The sequence below is a fragment of the Drosophila nasuta genome, chromosome 2R, assembly GCF_023558535.2.
Source record: "Drosophila nasuta strain 15112-1781.00 chromosome 2R, ASM2355853v1, whole genome shotgun sequence".
NCBI classification, from domain to species: Eukaryota; Metazoa; Arthropoda; class Insecta; order Diptera; family Drosophilidae; genus Drosophila; species Drosophila nasuta.
In genome coordinates this window covers 29,533,774-29,546,526 of record NC_083456.1, presented here as the reverse complement: position 1 = coordinate 29,546,526, position 12,753 = coordinate 29,533,774, and the positions used below count along the sequence as shown (strand labels likewise).

At 43.4% G+C, this 12,753-nt stretch overlaps 3 protein-coding genes across 4 annotated transcripts; 2 read left to right on the top strand and 1 right to left on the bottom strand.

Moving 5' to 3' along the window:
• Window positions 1-152: 152 nt before the first annotated feature.
• LOC132784337 (nuclear receptor binding SET domain protein) lies at window positions 153-5,433 on the top strand. The gene is made up of 5 exons (XM_060789877.1): window positions 153-540; window positions 599-1,805; window positions 1,866-4,293; window positions 4,360-4,485; window positions 4,549-5,433. The coding sequence occupies exons 1-5, from the start codon at window positions 258-260 to the stop codon at window positions 4,756-4,758; spliced, it is 4,254 nt and encodes a 1,417-aa protein (XP_060645860.1). The 5' UTR covers window positions 153-257; the 3' UTR covers window positions 4,759-5,433.
• LOC132784339 (glycerol-3-phosphate acyltransferase 1, mitochondrial) lies at window positions 5,260-12,430 on the bottom strand. 2 transcript variants are annotated; one of them, XM_060789879.1, is made up of 8 exons: window positions 11,433-12,430; window positions 8,667-8,781; window positions 7,905-8,069; window positions 6,863-7,848; window positions 6,500-6,804; window positions 6,080-6,438; window positions 5,715-6,021; window positions 5,260-5,655 (listed from the first exon to the last, which is right to left on the bottom strand). In XM_060789879.1, exons 1-8 carry the CDS (start codon window positions 11,543-11,545, stop codon window positions 5,438-5,440), a joined length of 2,568 nt encoding a protein of 855 aa, XP_060645862.1. In that variant the 5' UTR covers window positions 11,546-12,430; the 3' UTR covers window positions 5,260-5,437. The 2 variants fall into 2 exon arrangements, with proteins under 2 accessions (XP_060645862.1, XP_060645863.1); XM_060789880.1 differs by lacking the exons at window positions 8,667-8,781; window positions 11,433-12,430 and adding an exon at window positions 8,213-8,348.
• Window positions 9,485-10,368, top strand: LOC132784345 (RING finger protein narya). Its single transcript, XM_060789888.1, has one exon. It carries the CDS (start codon window positions 9,578-9,580, stop codon window positions 10,244-10,246), a length of 669 nt encoding a protein of 222 aa, XP_060645871.1. The 5' UTR covers window positions 9,485-9,577; the 3' UTR covers window positions 10,247-10,368.
• Window positions 12,431-12,753: the final 323 nt, after the last annotated feature.

Sequence of the window (12,753 nt, the reverse complement as noted above, 5' to 3'; positions counted from 1 at the left end):
TAATTCAAAAATTGCCGCTATCACTGATTGTGCAGAGTGGGAAGACCATTTCAGATATTGTACTGTACAATTTGTGCTATATTTTCCCCGAGGCCGTTTAGTATATTTTGGGATTTAAATTGAGGTCACGCTAAAAATACAACTCTGTACAAAAATTGGCGCAAGCAAGCGTTTGCGGTACGCTATCTCTATCGTTTGTACGCTTTGTTAATAGTTAAATTCCAGACGCATAATTAAGTAATTGTTTTGTTGTTATAATGAAATTAAGTTCAAGTGATACACATCCAGCAATGGAAGATGATGGAGTTGCAGACACGAGCGCCGAAGATAATGCGACGGCAGGCAACGTTGCAATTGAAACGACGGCGACTGTGGCGGCAACAAACCAACAAAAGGCGAAACAACGCTTTCCCGGAAAAATGTTTTTCAAGCGTCGCCGAGGTTTAGCTAATGATGCTGGCTCCGCTACCGATAGCACTGATTTCACGGAAAACGAGCTACAGACTTCAATAGATAATCAGACGAACGTAAAAAAACATAGTAAGTACAAAGTTGATGTAATAAAATGTTCCATAAATGATAATTTATGGTTTCACAGGGAAACGTGATTTAATCAATTTGCAGTCAAATCTAAGTCCCAAATACATTGGCTATGCGAACGCCAACTCACCCAGCACAATCACTGACAGTGCCGACAAAATGCGCTCTATGCGTCGTCGTAATAATCACTCAGCGATTGCTCTTAACAATAACAACGGCAGCAACAACAATATCAACAGCAGCATTGAGTTGAACGACGGCAATCGAGATCATGAGATTGAGGCTGTTGTTATGACGTCGCCAAAGCACTTATTGCTGCCCAATGGCAGCACCTACATGAGTCCCATCGATAAGCTGCTGATCAAGAATGGCGCCAACTCGCCAAACAGCACTGGATTCGAAGCCGATGCCGAGGATGTGATCATTAATCCGATGCGCAAACGCAAGCTGATGAAACGTGGACCCCGCGCCAAAGCAAAAAGTGTACAGCAAGCGCTGCAAGAAAGTGTGAAAGATGAAATGCTAACAGTGTCAATTAATCCGGAAGCTGACGTGGAAATCAAACTAGAGTTATTGGAGATGGAAATGGAAAAGCAGCCGGCACCTCCTCAAGAGTTTCACACAACTGAAGACTTACAAGTGAAAGTCGAAGATGATGAAGCGACAAGCAAAGAGCCATTGTTATTTGCCTTGCCGACGGCAACATCAACCGAACTCGAAGCTATTAAATCACCGCCAGACAGCAACGAACAATCGCTAAAGTCGCCATCGTCCATCAGCTTAGATAGTGCCAAAGGTTCCTCGATTACAAATGATTCGGGTTGGTCCACCTATCAAGCGGGTGACTTGTATTGGGGCAAGTTGTTTACCTATTGCTATTGGCCGTGCATGGTGTGTCCGGATGAGTTTGGTCAAATTGTCGGCAGTCTCAATGGGCCACCGCAACGCAAGTCAACGGACAGTGCCAATGGTGCTTCGCAAACGGTGGCTATTCAGGTGCATGTTCGTTTCTTTGCCGATAATGGTCGACACAACTGGATTAAGAGCGAGAATCTGTTGCCATTTGGCGGGCTGAAGGCATTCGAGGAGCTACGAGAAGAGGTGCGTATTAAGCATGGCGCCAAGAGTTTAAAATATCGCCAGATGGTGGCCAAGCAGAACAAATTGCTGGTGTGGCGTCAGGCTATCGAGGAGGCGCAGCAGGTAGGCGAAGTGAGCTACGAGCAGCGACTGGAAAAGTTCTTCGAAATACACGAGCAGAATATGTAAGTAAAATCAAAATTTCGTTATCACAATATTTGAATTAAACTCTTTGTTACAAACAGTTCACATAAGGAGAAACGCAGACATTCCAAGCCCCAGCAGCAACAGGATACCTCGGATGTGGGCAGCAGTCTATACGATTCCAATGATAATTTGCATGCCAAGCCCAGCTCAGTGTTGGCCCTCAAGCGCGAACGTTCCTCTTCGCCACTGAGTCCTGCCTTTTCGCCTGTGAAGAGCTATCACGATAAGCGTTCGAAACGAAGGAAACTCAGCGGTCTGGCGGAAGAGCATGTGGGCAATTCACACTCTATAGATGAGCAGCCCTTTGCCGATGTGGTCAACTATGAGAATCCCGAGTTTGGACAGCTATTCGATGCCATCAAGGAATATGTGATGGTGCATCGTCAGGAGAAAAAGGTGGAGACTGTGCTACTCGCAGTGGTGCGAAACATTTGGTCACTCAAGCAACTGCAGTTGCGCGAACTAGAACGTGATTTGTTCAATGGCGATACGGAGCTGTTGGGCTCGGCACGCGTGGACACAGATCGTGGCAAAGGAGCGGGTACTATAAAGCGGCTGTCAAATCGCTTAAAGACAATGGTGCTGCGCCGCAGTTTGACACCAGTTGTGCAGCAACAGCAGAGCACAACGCCTACCACAGAGATCAACCAGTTGGAACGTCAGAGTTCAGAGCCACCCAAGGTAAAGAAGCCGCTGGGACGACCCATTGAGGAAGTGATCCAGGACATTGTGCAGCTGGATCGCAAATATCTGTTTCGCGGCCTCAATCGTGAGCCCGTCTGCAAGTACTGCCATCAGCCAGGCGGTGACTTGGAGCGTTGTTCCCTCGCCAGCTGTCACAGCTGGTTTCATGGCGCATGTGTGGAACAGGTGAAGACCACTGGAAAATTGACTAACAAGGCGTCGTCAAGTGGACGCAAGGCCATTGCCAAACCCCCCCAAATCACTGCCGAGGCTACAACGCACATTACCGGCGATGGCGTTGAGCTGGAGACTGAACCAAAACAGCCGCAGATGTGTCACGAGTGTGCCACTGGCCAGCCGGCAGCCTGTTGCATCTGCCACGATCAACAGCCGCCAATGAATGCCAGCAGCGAGTCGCCCCACAAGGAACAAGAAGCAAATACGAAGCTCTTAAGCTGCAGTCAGCCCATGTGCTCGAATCATTTTCATCCCAGCTGCTGCAAATATTGGCCGCAAGCCTCCATCAATAATTCCACTTCACGTTGTCCTATGCACGTTTGCCACACTTGTGTCTCTGACGATCCGAGTGGCAAGTTCCAGCAACTAGGCAGTTCCAAGTTGATCAAATGCGTCAAGTGTCCAGCAACATATCATCAGGATTCCCGTTGCATTCCCGCTGGCTCGCAAATGCTGACGGCCTCGCATTTGATTTGTCCGCGACACAACGTGTCCAAAGCGGATGCCAATCTCAATGTGCTGTGGTGTTACATTTGTGTGCGTGGCGGTGAGCTGGTTTGCTGCGAAACTTGCCCCATTGCAGTGCATGCGCATTGTCGCAACATTCCCATCAAGAGCAACGAGAGCTACATTTGCGAGGAGTGCGAAAGTGGACGTTTGCCGCTCTACGGTGAAATTGTGTGGGCCAAATTCACACACTTTCGTTGGTGGCCTGCGATTATTTTGCCACCCACCGAGATACCTAGCAACATACAAAAGAAACCGCATGGATTGAACGATTTCGTTGTGCGTTTCTTTGGCACCAACGATCATGGCTGGATATCGCGTCGTCGTGTCTATTTGTACATTGAAGGCGACACCGGAGATGGCAACAAGAGCAAATCGGTGATGTCCAAACGTTACACAGCTGGCGTTGAGGAAGCGACACACTTTCTGAAGATACTCAAGCAGAAGCGACAGGAGCAATCGGTGGTGCGACTGAACAACAAATTACTGCCGCCGCCTTACGTCAAGATAAAGACGAATAAACCGGTGCCGCCAGTGCGTTTCGCCTACAACGAGGAGTATGTCAACATTTGCGAATGCAAACCGGGCACACCGCATCCCTGTGGTCCCGAATCCGGTTGTCTTAATCGCATGCTCTATAATGAATGTCATCCGGAGTTCTGTCCTGCAGGCGCTCAATGCGAAAATCAATTGTTTGAGCTGCGTAAATCGCCGCGTCTCGATGTTGTCTACATGCATGATCGTGGTTTTGGTTTGGTTTGTCGCGAACCCATCGCCGAGGGAACCTTTATCATTGAGTATGTGGGCGAGGTCATCAATCATGCGGAGTTCCAGCGGCGCATGGCCCAGAAGACAAGTGATCGCGATGAGAACTTTTATTTCCTCGGCGTGGAAAAGGATTTCATCATTGATGCTGGACCTAAGGGCAATTTGGCTCGCTTCATGAATCACTCGTGCGAACCGAATTGTGCCACACAAAAGTGGACGGTGAACTGCATCAATCGTGTGGGACTGTTTGCCATCAAGGACATACCAGAGGTAAGACAACTAACTTTGCAATCTTTGTTTTAACCTTAGCTTATTAACATTTCTTTGTTATTTCAGAATACCGAGCTTACTTTTAATTATCTGTGGGATGATTTGATGAACAATGGCAAGAAAGCATGCTTCTGTGGTGCTAAGCGTTGCTCAGGTGAAATCGGAGGCAAGCTTAAGGACGAAGAGACCAAGGTAAAATTAACCATCTAAGCCATATTTGAAAAACTACTATAAAAAATCTCATTTTCTCTACAGGAATCTGGCAGCACGTCGGGCAAGAGCAAAACGAATGGAAAACTGAAGCAATTGCAGCGCAATAAAGGCATTAAAATCCATATTAATGGTGGCGGCGTCACCAAGAAGCGAGTAAGGAAACCCAAACCTGTGGCTGTTTCCGACTCCACCACTCAAAACTCATTGCCAGCGTCAGAGCCGACGCAATCGGAACCTTTAGAGAAGGAATAGTTTTATAAATCATATCATAACAATATTTGTTAGGCGCATTACTTGAACGTTTTTTTGAATTTCGCCAAATTATGGAAGCTTTTATATTTACAAGCCTATTTATTTTTGTTGGTTATAAGTAACAGTTGATAAGAACATATTTGAATTAATTTTAAGACTTGAAATTCTCAATCTTTTTCATTTTTTTCAAAGTGCTGCTTTCTCGATGAATAAACGAGGCGTTTTTTCAATGTATTACAAAAAAAAACATTTATTTCATTATCAAATCAGTTCATTATTTTTGCCAAAACTATTACTATATATAGTCATTTATTAATTATGTTTGCTTTTTTTAATAGTATCGCATAAAAAATATATATTTTCTGTATATATGTTATAGTTGATATTTTTTGTTCTCCTTTGGATCGCTACACAGCTCGGCTACAATAAAAAGTGTGTGTAAAAGTGTAGCTCTTTGGCATTTTGGCATAACTCGTTGTTTTGTACGACTTACAAAAACTATCCATATGTATGTATATGTATTTTAGAACTTATGTTTAAGAACTAAGAGTATGCGCATTTTCCTTAAACTTAAGTAGTACTTTTTATGTCGAGAGAAAAATTATATAAAAGAAAAATTAATGAGTGCCAAAAAAGAAGGTGGATGAAAAGAAATATACGACGCATTTAAGCAGACACATCATTGAGCATTTGTTTCTTGGCTAAAGTGTCCCTTATTGAAGCGAGGCATCACGGCCTCAATCTTCTTCACAATGGTGTTTAGCGAATCGCGCGACATCTCATAGAGAGTGTTGAGGGAGATCAGACGCATGCCACGCTGGTTGCACACTTCAATCACAGACCATTTCTCCAGCAACTTGAGACAATTGCGCACCGAATCCGTCGAGATGCTTTCAGCTGTGCACAGAGAAATAAATGTATTATTCGAATCAATTGGGTTTTAAGTCTTATCATACCATATGCACAGCTGCCGTTCTTGACTTTGTTAGACAGATCGTTGATGACGAAATTGATAAACTCCGACTCGAGCATCGAGCTACGATGCAGAATCTGCAGCGCCTGCGCCACAGCCAGATATGTGGAAGCAAATGGTGCAAGCACCTCGCACATGAAGCGTTGTTGCTCCAGTGTTTCTTTGGACAAGAATAGCATATCAGCCGCTTCTAGCTTGTACTCGTTAGCCTCGATTTCATCTTCATCCAATTCCAAGCCCAGATTGTGAGCAAATCGACGTGTGCTTGCCTGATTTTCGGATTCATCCACCTGAAAAATGTTAAGCTTTTTAAAATGGTATTTACATAAATTTTGTGCAATTGCTAACCTCAGGGCGACGCAGAAAACCGCTGATGAGCAGATCGTCGAGTTGATGCTGCAGCATTTGTTCCAATACTTGTGTGGGCTTGTTCAAAATGAACTCGTAGCGATAGACTAGACAATTCTCTAGCGCCGTGTCGATGAGCTTCTTGCGCGTTACACCTGTGGCTGTGGCATGATCCGCCACATTATCGGGTAAATTCGTGGATGGCAACAGCGCGTGGAACGTTGTCATCAATATGGAGCTGAGGGCAAAGTGTGGCGTCAACATGTTAGAATAGTAGCCCAGCTCAATGTAGCTCTCCACTGTGGACACAGGGCGTATAAAAACGCGTCCATTCTCGTCGCGCGTTCGCGTCACCAAACCTACAAAAAGTGGGCATTGAATATAAATAACTTTAATGACAAAATTGTGTACTTTTCTTACCTTTTCCTAGCAGGTCGCAGGCGTAGGCCACAATGTGTGAAGATTCGCCGGAGAAACCCAAGTCTTTGCAGCCCGACAGCGAATTCCGCAGATCATCTAAGGCAGCTGCAATCAGTTGCTCCTCGGCGCCATTGCGATAACGTGTGAGCAACAAAAATGCCAAGGCATTTGTGGACATCACAGATGTGGCGGCGGCACAATCAAAAACTACCTGACGTGAAATACTCTCGATGAGATTGCGATGCTCCTCACAGACAACATCTGTGCCATAAAGCGACGACGTCGACTGACTGTGCTGCAAGGTTCTATAAGGGATAAAAAGACATTATTATAATGTAGCTTCAAATGCAGTTCCCAACTTACTTTGCGGCTGGTTTGTAGAGCTTGGCGCTGCCATCCTCGAGTGCAATTTTATTGTACGAATTGACGAGCTCGCGTATCGAGTAGGGTTCGTTGAAATCGATGCGCATCAGTCCATAGCTTGAGTTGAGGGTCTTCCAAATACCGGAAATAGCTTTCCTAAAGGTTTCTGGCACCTTCTTCTCACCCTTTTGTTCGCGCACAAAATTGCCATCGACCAGGCGCTCATAGTTCACGGACACAGGAACCAGCAATGCATCCGGAATGGAGCCGTCCATAAAGGCACTGACAATCACAGACAGAATACCACCCTTGGGCATGCAAGGTTTGCCGGTTCTTGTGCGTCCGCCCTCGATGAAGAATTCCACATTGTGTCCCTGCTTCAGCGCATGCGTCAAATACAAGTGCAACGCGGCACGATAGAGCACATCCTTTTTGCCCTCCACGGGATCGATCTTGCGCTTGATGAAGAAAGCTCCAAGTCCTCGCAACAATGACCCAAACACGGGTATTTGCAGGTTATTTCCAGCAGCGACCAAAGGACTGCGTATATCATTGTTTGTTAGTATAAACGTGACCATAATGTAGTCCAAGTGGCTGCGATGAAGTGGCACAAAGATAAGCGGCGTGTCGGGAGCACGATTCGAGGCATTCTTAAGCATTTCGATCTGCTTGGTGTTGGTCACGACACCCGACAGGAAACAAGGCAACAATTTGTAAAGCAACCACGATGTGAACGCCAGCAAATAGTTGTTCAACGTGGAGCCCATCTCCTGCAATATGGTAATGGCACGTTGCTCCTGTTTGCGCAAGATCTGTTGATAAGAGATGCCCTCCTTGGCGTCCTCCTCTTCGTCCTTGTCACCACTGATGCTGCGTCCCAGCAAACGATGTCCATTCTTGGCATAGCGTTGCTCGCGTAACGTTTGCTCTGCGGCCTGTTTAATGGCATGCTTGAAGACCACATCGTTGTGCACGATCTCAGTAACCTAACAATAATAAAGATTAGAATAGGTAATTTAGTTCTATTACTTTTTTCACTCACCTGTCGATAGTCGAACTTTTCGCTTCGCACGACTTGCGCCACATAGGGAAATATATTGCCCCAATTGAATATCCGACTAAATGGTTTAATGCCAGCGTTTGGCGTCAACTGCAACATATTCTGTGTACCAATGCCATGTTCGACAGCATTCTGTGGTTTCGGCTCCTAACAACAAAAAAAAAAACAAAACGAAAATAAATTGACACTCTTTTTATATGTATGGAAAGTGTGATGCAATTGTGCTAATTCATACATATGTATATACAATAAAGTATTTCCCTATTTATGTATGTAGATCGCCTGCTCACCTCAAACCATCCCCGTGCATGAAATGCATCCATTATAATTAACGAGATTCAAATTAATTTATTCGATATTTGTGCGAAATTTGGCATTGCTGCCAGCAAAAAGAAACGCCGCCGGCAAACAAGAGCGCTATCTGCCGATAGCTTTTTTATCCAGCTTTTGCATGCATTTATCGTTTATCGAGCCTGTAGGGTAGCCCGATCACAAATGGCAAATCATGCGTGTATCGCCTGGCGATAGCTTTTAATCCAGTTTTCTCGCGTATTTATGAATTATCGAGTGCGTAGAGCTGCCCGATCACAATGTTAATGCATGTAAATGGGTTTTTTTGCATACATTATGAATGAATGGTGTGATTTACTGAATGAACTGCTTATCAATAATACTATATGCATATGTATTCTAGGTTATAAGTATACATGCTGCTGCTGTTGATAAGCACAATAGGAAACTTACATTTGATGCACGAAGCGTGATCAGTATGTCGCTGCCAATGCTGTTGAACTTGCCGAGCGATGAACGATAGCTTAGATTCAAATTGGGAAATAAGCTGGCGATAATTGCGGGTGCTCTGCAAAAAACAAAAGAAATGATATTGCGTTATTTACATATGCAATGTTATTCCCCACACGACCATCGATTAGGCGTACGCGATTGTTAACTAATTTCAAATCAGAAGTGAAGTCAATATACATTTATTACGGTGCCCACTGAATAATTCACGACACCTCATTAGGTCGGTAGTCCAATCGGCTTGTAGTTATTATTAATTTATTGAGTTCACTAACCTATTATATGTTTGTATATACGCCGCTTGCTTGCTTGATAATTCTTAGTTATCGACAAAAACAAAAGCAAATTGAACTTTGTGCCAGAAGAATATGTGCTGATTTCACTAATGCTAGATCGCATTCTAACACTAAAGCAAAAATAATCGTTCGAACGTCCTCTATACATATAGTTGAATCATCGTATTTTCAAAACAAGAGGTGTTACAATAAACTTTTCTATTTCAAATATGGCGCCACATTTGTTTGTATATATGGCAGCCTTGAGGCCATTTTTGGAAATTTGGATTACCAGAGAGCTGGATAAGCGTATCGAGGATCATAAAATTAGACGTGAATCTGCAAATATTTTGCAATATTTTTGATAGCATAGTTAATATCATCAGTTTTAATTGGTGCAATTGAGTCGTTTTCGGCCAAAGATGGTACAATAAACTTTTCTATTTTAGGTATGGCGCCACAACATTTTTTTGATTATATGGCAACCTTGACGCCATTTTGAATTTAACATTGGCAGAGTATTGGGTAAGCTTAGCAACACCCGTTATAGTTTTGTGTCAATGATCAAAGACGTTAATCATGGTGCCAATGTTTTGCAATAATTGCTATAGACAGCGCGATTTGAATCTTGTGTTACAATTGACTAGATGCTATCACGTTGTTTGTGACAAATGTTTCGTCAAACCAAAGTCGCCATCAGGTGGTAAAATTTGTCCGGTTTGCAAAATTCGCACAAACGGAATTGCAATTAATCGCGATATGCCCAAGAATGTGGCCAACTATTTTGCAGATCCCAAAGAGTATTTGAAAATGTATCGCAGCATTAGCAAATTCCAGTGTGAGCAACGTGCACTCTTCTACAATAATTTCTATGAGCAGCAGAAAGGCCTTGCCGATAAAAAGCATAAGCTAGAAGGCTTTGTAAAGGTGGAGGCGCAATTGCGTCAGCAGATCGAGGATGAGAAGAAACGTATCGCTGAATTGCGCAACTACACCAACTATTACAGCCGTGACGAATCAATGCAGTCTAATACCGAGATGCCTGGCACATCCCATAAAATGCAATGTCCCCGCACCCCCGCTTTCAATTCCACCGCTTCAACATCTGATAATCAAGCTCATCTGGATCCACTGAGAGAATTCAAACAGCTGATGCTGCAAAAGCCGACGCCAAAAACATCAAACATCCCTCGCCGTCGCGCATCATCATCGACCGACAGAAGACCAAGGAACTTTGATTTCGATTGATTTACTCATGCTATGGAAAATTTCCAGGAATCAGCAGCTAAGTATTAATCTCTCATATACATACATACATCTTTAACTATTACTATGTGAACAAATAAATTGATCAGTATATTTTCATTATCGTTTAATTGTTGCTGTATCACTTTCTAGTGTGTAAAATTAGCCGACAAATCAATCAACAGAAGAGGGGGTAATAAATAATCTTTGCACCATGGTAGGCCGCATTTATTACAGATTAACTATGTATATTCGGCCACTTGAAATAACACCACGGAACACTAATCAGATAATTACCTTTTTATTTAATGCACATACATGCACTCATACAATGTATTTATTGTTGAGTATTAATATAAAGGTACTTGGGCTTTTTTCAATTACGATAAGTGTTGCCAAACGATCGAACGAGTTGTGCTCTGCTTCTTATCAACACAACGCAAAAAAGAGAGAGTGCTGTGTAGGTGTGTGCGCGCGAGAGAGAGTGAGAGTGTAGTTGTGCAGGTGTAAGTGCATGCAAAAAGAAAAATGGCATCTGCGTCACAAAATTGCAAAAACTTGAAATGCAAATGACCTTTAGGAATCCTTAGATTCAGCATTTGACAACACTGACATTTCATCATCATCACATCATTCCCCCTCCCTTAACTACACCGCAAAGACTGGCAATTTGCACGTGCTTGATAAGACGCAATTATAATATTACATAGCATGCCAAAGACACGTCCAGCAACGCAGAAATTGCATGAACGAGCAACACAAGTGCAAAACAGAAGGGCTGTGTTTTGTTAGCCGGGTGGGTTGACAGTGGGCGTGACTCAACAAACCCAACCACCTGTCAGCCATCAGCATTTATATTTATGCATTGTATAATTTAAACACTAAGAATATTTCTACTACGCAAGCAACATGGGAGAGCGAGAGTCTAAAAATAACGACGCTTTTGACCATCAATTTACATAAACACAACTACAACTACAAATGCAAACAAACAGTGTGTACACACATGTCTGCGTCATTAATTGAACCTGTCAGATGTTGCTGCTTATAATGACGATGATGCTGCTTCTGAGGATGATGATGATGATGATGTTGGTTGCCGGTAGGTGGTAGAAAGAAGCAACAAACCACTAAATACTACTTTGGCTTCCCATTGTCTTTCATCATAATATATTATGCAGTTACTCACCTAGTTTTTGCAAAAACGTAGTACACAATAAGTGCAACTGATGCGATTTCGATGCCGCCGAGCACAGAAATTTCAGCCACGCACTGGGCAAAGTTTAACACACTCGTCAACATTGTGATTGTGCGTCTGAATGTATGTATGTACGTATGTGTGAGCTTTGCGCGTGTATGCGTTTGTTTTGATTTTTGAACTTGGTTTAGGCGAAGTGCGTTGTAAATAGATTTATGATAGATCCACGCGGCCCTTAATTTCCGTTTTTAATAATAATGGGGAGCAATTAAGACGCCACTAAGCACTTAGTACAAAGATGTCGCCGTTGATATGTACAATGTATGTGTGTACTTTGTGCCCGCCAATCGTTTGCGGAAAAATACGGCGCGCACAAAGAGCGCGTCCGTTTAGCTCCTGCTGCTCTCTTTCCACTTTTTGGGGCTGTGTTGGGTGTGTGTGTGAGTCTGTGTTTACGTCTGCTGTGTTGTTGTTATCGTTGTCTCCTCTCAGTATGCCTATGTTTGCTGTATGTGTGTGCTTGTATGTCTGTGTATTGCGTTCTACTCTACATAACCAGACATCATCGGTGTCGCGACCCGTAATTCGCGAGACGACGTTGTTGTCGTTGTTGTTGTGAATATAATAAAGTATCGTATGATTTGATTTATTTTGGATTCTGCGCGTTTTTATTAATTTTTTTTTAATTTAATTTCACTTTTGATTATCGCTTTTGATAACACACACTCTGCACTCGTTTTGTTTATATTTATTTCGTTAATTTTTTTGCAACAAATATTGTGCAATAATTATTACTTTATTTGCAAGTCCTTTTTGCGGCTTTGTGTCTAGCAGCAGCTGCCTGCCTGCCTTGGTGTTGTTGTTGCCGGCGGCTCCTTTGTTATCGTTTTCGTTCTCGCTCTTGCACTATCTGTCTTTGTCTGCACTTGAAACGCGCGCACACAACCGCTCGACTCGAGCGTACACTACGGAATAAACACACTTGCAATCGTTGCCGTTCAATTAAATGCCAATTAACGTGTGACAATAAATGTAGTAGTCCATAAAGTACAAAACCCAACAAAAAAAAAACAAGAAATAAACGTAGCTAGCGCATGCCGAAGATCAGCATCACGAACGATGAAAGGCCTCAGCACGGCAACCGATAAGAGCATCGATAGGCAGCGAGGGAATGTTATCAGCTGATTGGTTGGTGGACAGTCGAAGAGCAAACGCAAAGAGAACGCACTCGAAGAGAGCGAACGAATCAAAGAGAGAGCGACGCTGATTACTGAATTGAACCGAGACTGAAAAAGCGACAAACTGTTGGGCC

Bases quoted from the DNA above. Each gene is read 5' to 3' on its own strand.
- LOC132784337 (XM_060789877.1), top strand. From the start codon at position 258: ATGAAATTAAGTTCAAGTGATACACATCCAGCAATGGAAGATGATGGA. The intron at 1,806-1,865 runs GTAAGTAAAATC...TGTTACAAACAG, and splicing joins GAAATACACGAGCAGAATAT to TTCACATAAGGAGAAACGCA. The intron at 4,486-4,548 runs GTAAAATTAACC...TTTTCTCTACAG, and splicing joins TTAAGGACGAAGAGACCAAG to GAATCTGGCAGCACGTCGGG.
- LOC132784345 (XM_060789888.1), top strand. From the start codon at position 9,578: ATGGTGCCAATGTTTTGCAATAATTGCTATAGACAGCGCGATTTGAAT.
- LOC132784339 (XM_060789879.1), bottom strand. From the start codon at position 11,545: ATGTTGACGAGTGTGTTAAACTTTGCCCAGTGCGTGGCTGAAATTTCT. The intron at 6,805-6,862 runs GTAAGTTGGGAA...TATCCCTTATAG, and splicing joins CTCTACAAACCAGCCGCAAA to AACCTTGCAGCACAGTCAGT. The intron at 6,439-6,499 runs GTAAGAAAAGTA...CACTTTTTGTAG, and splicing joins CTGCGACCTGCTAGGAAAAG to GTTTGGTGACGCGAACGCGC.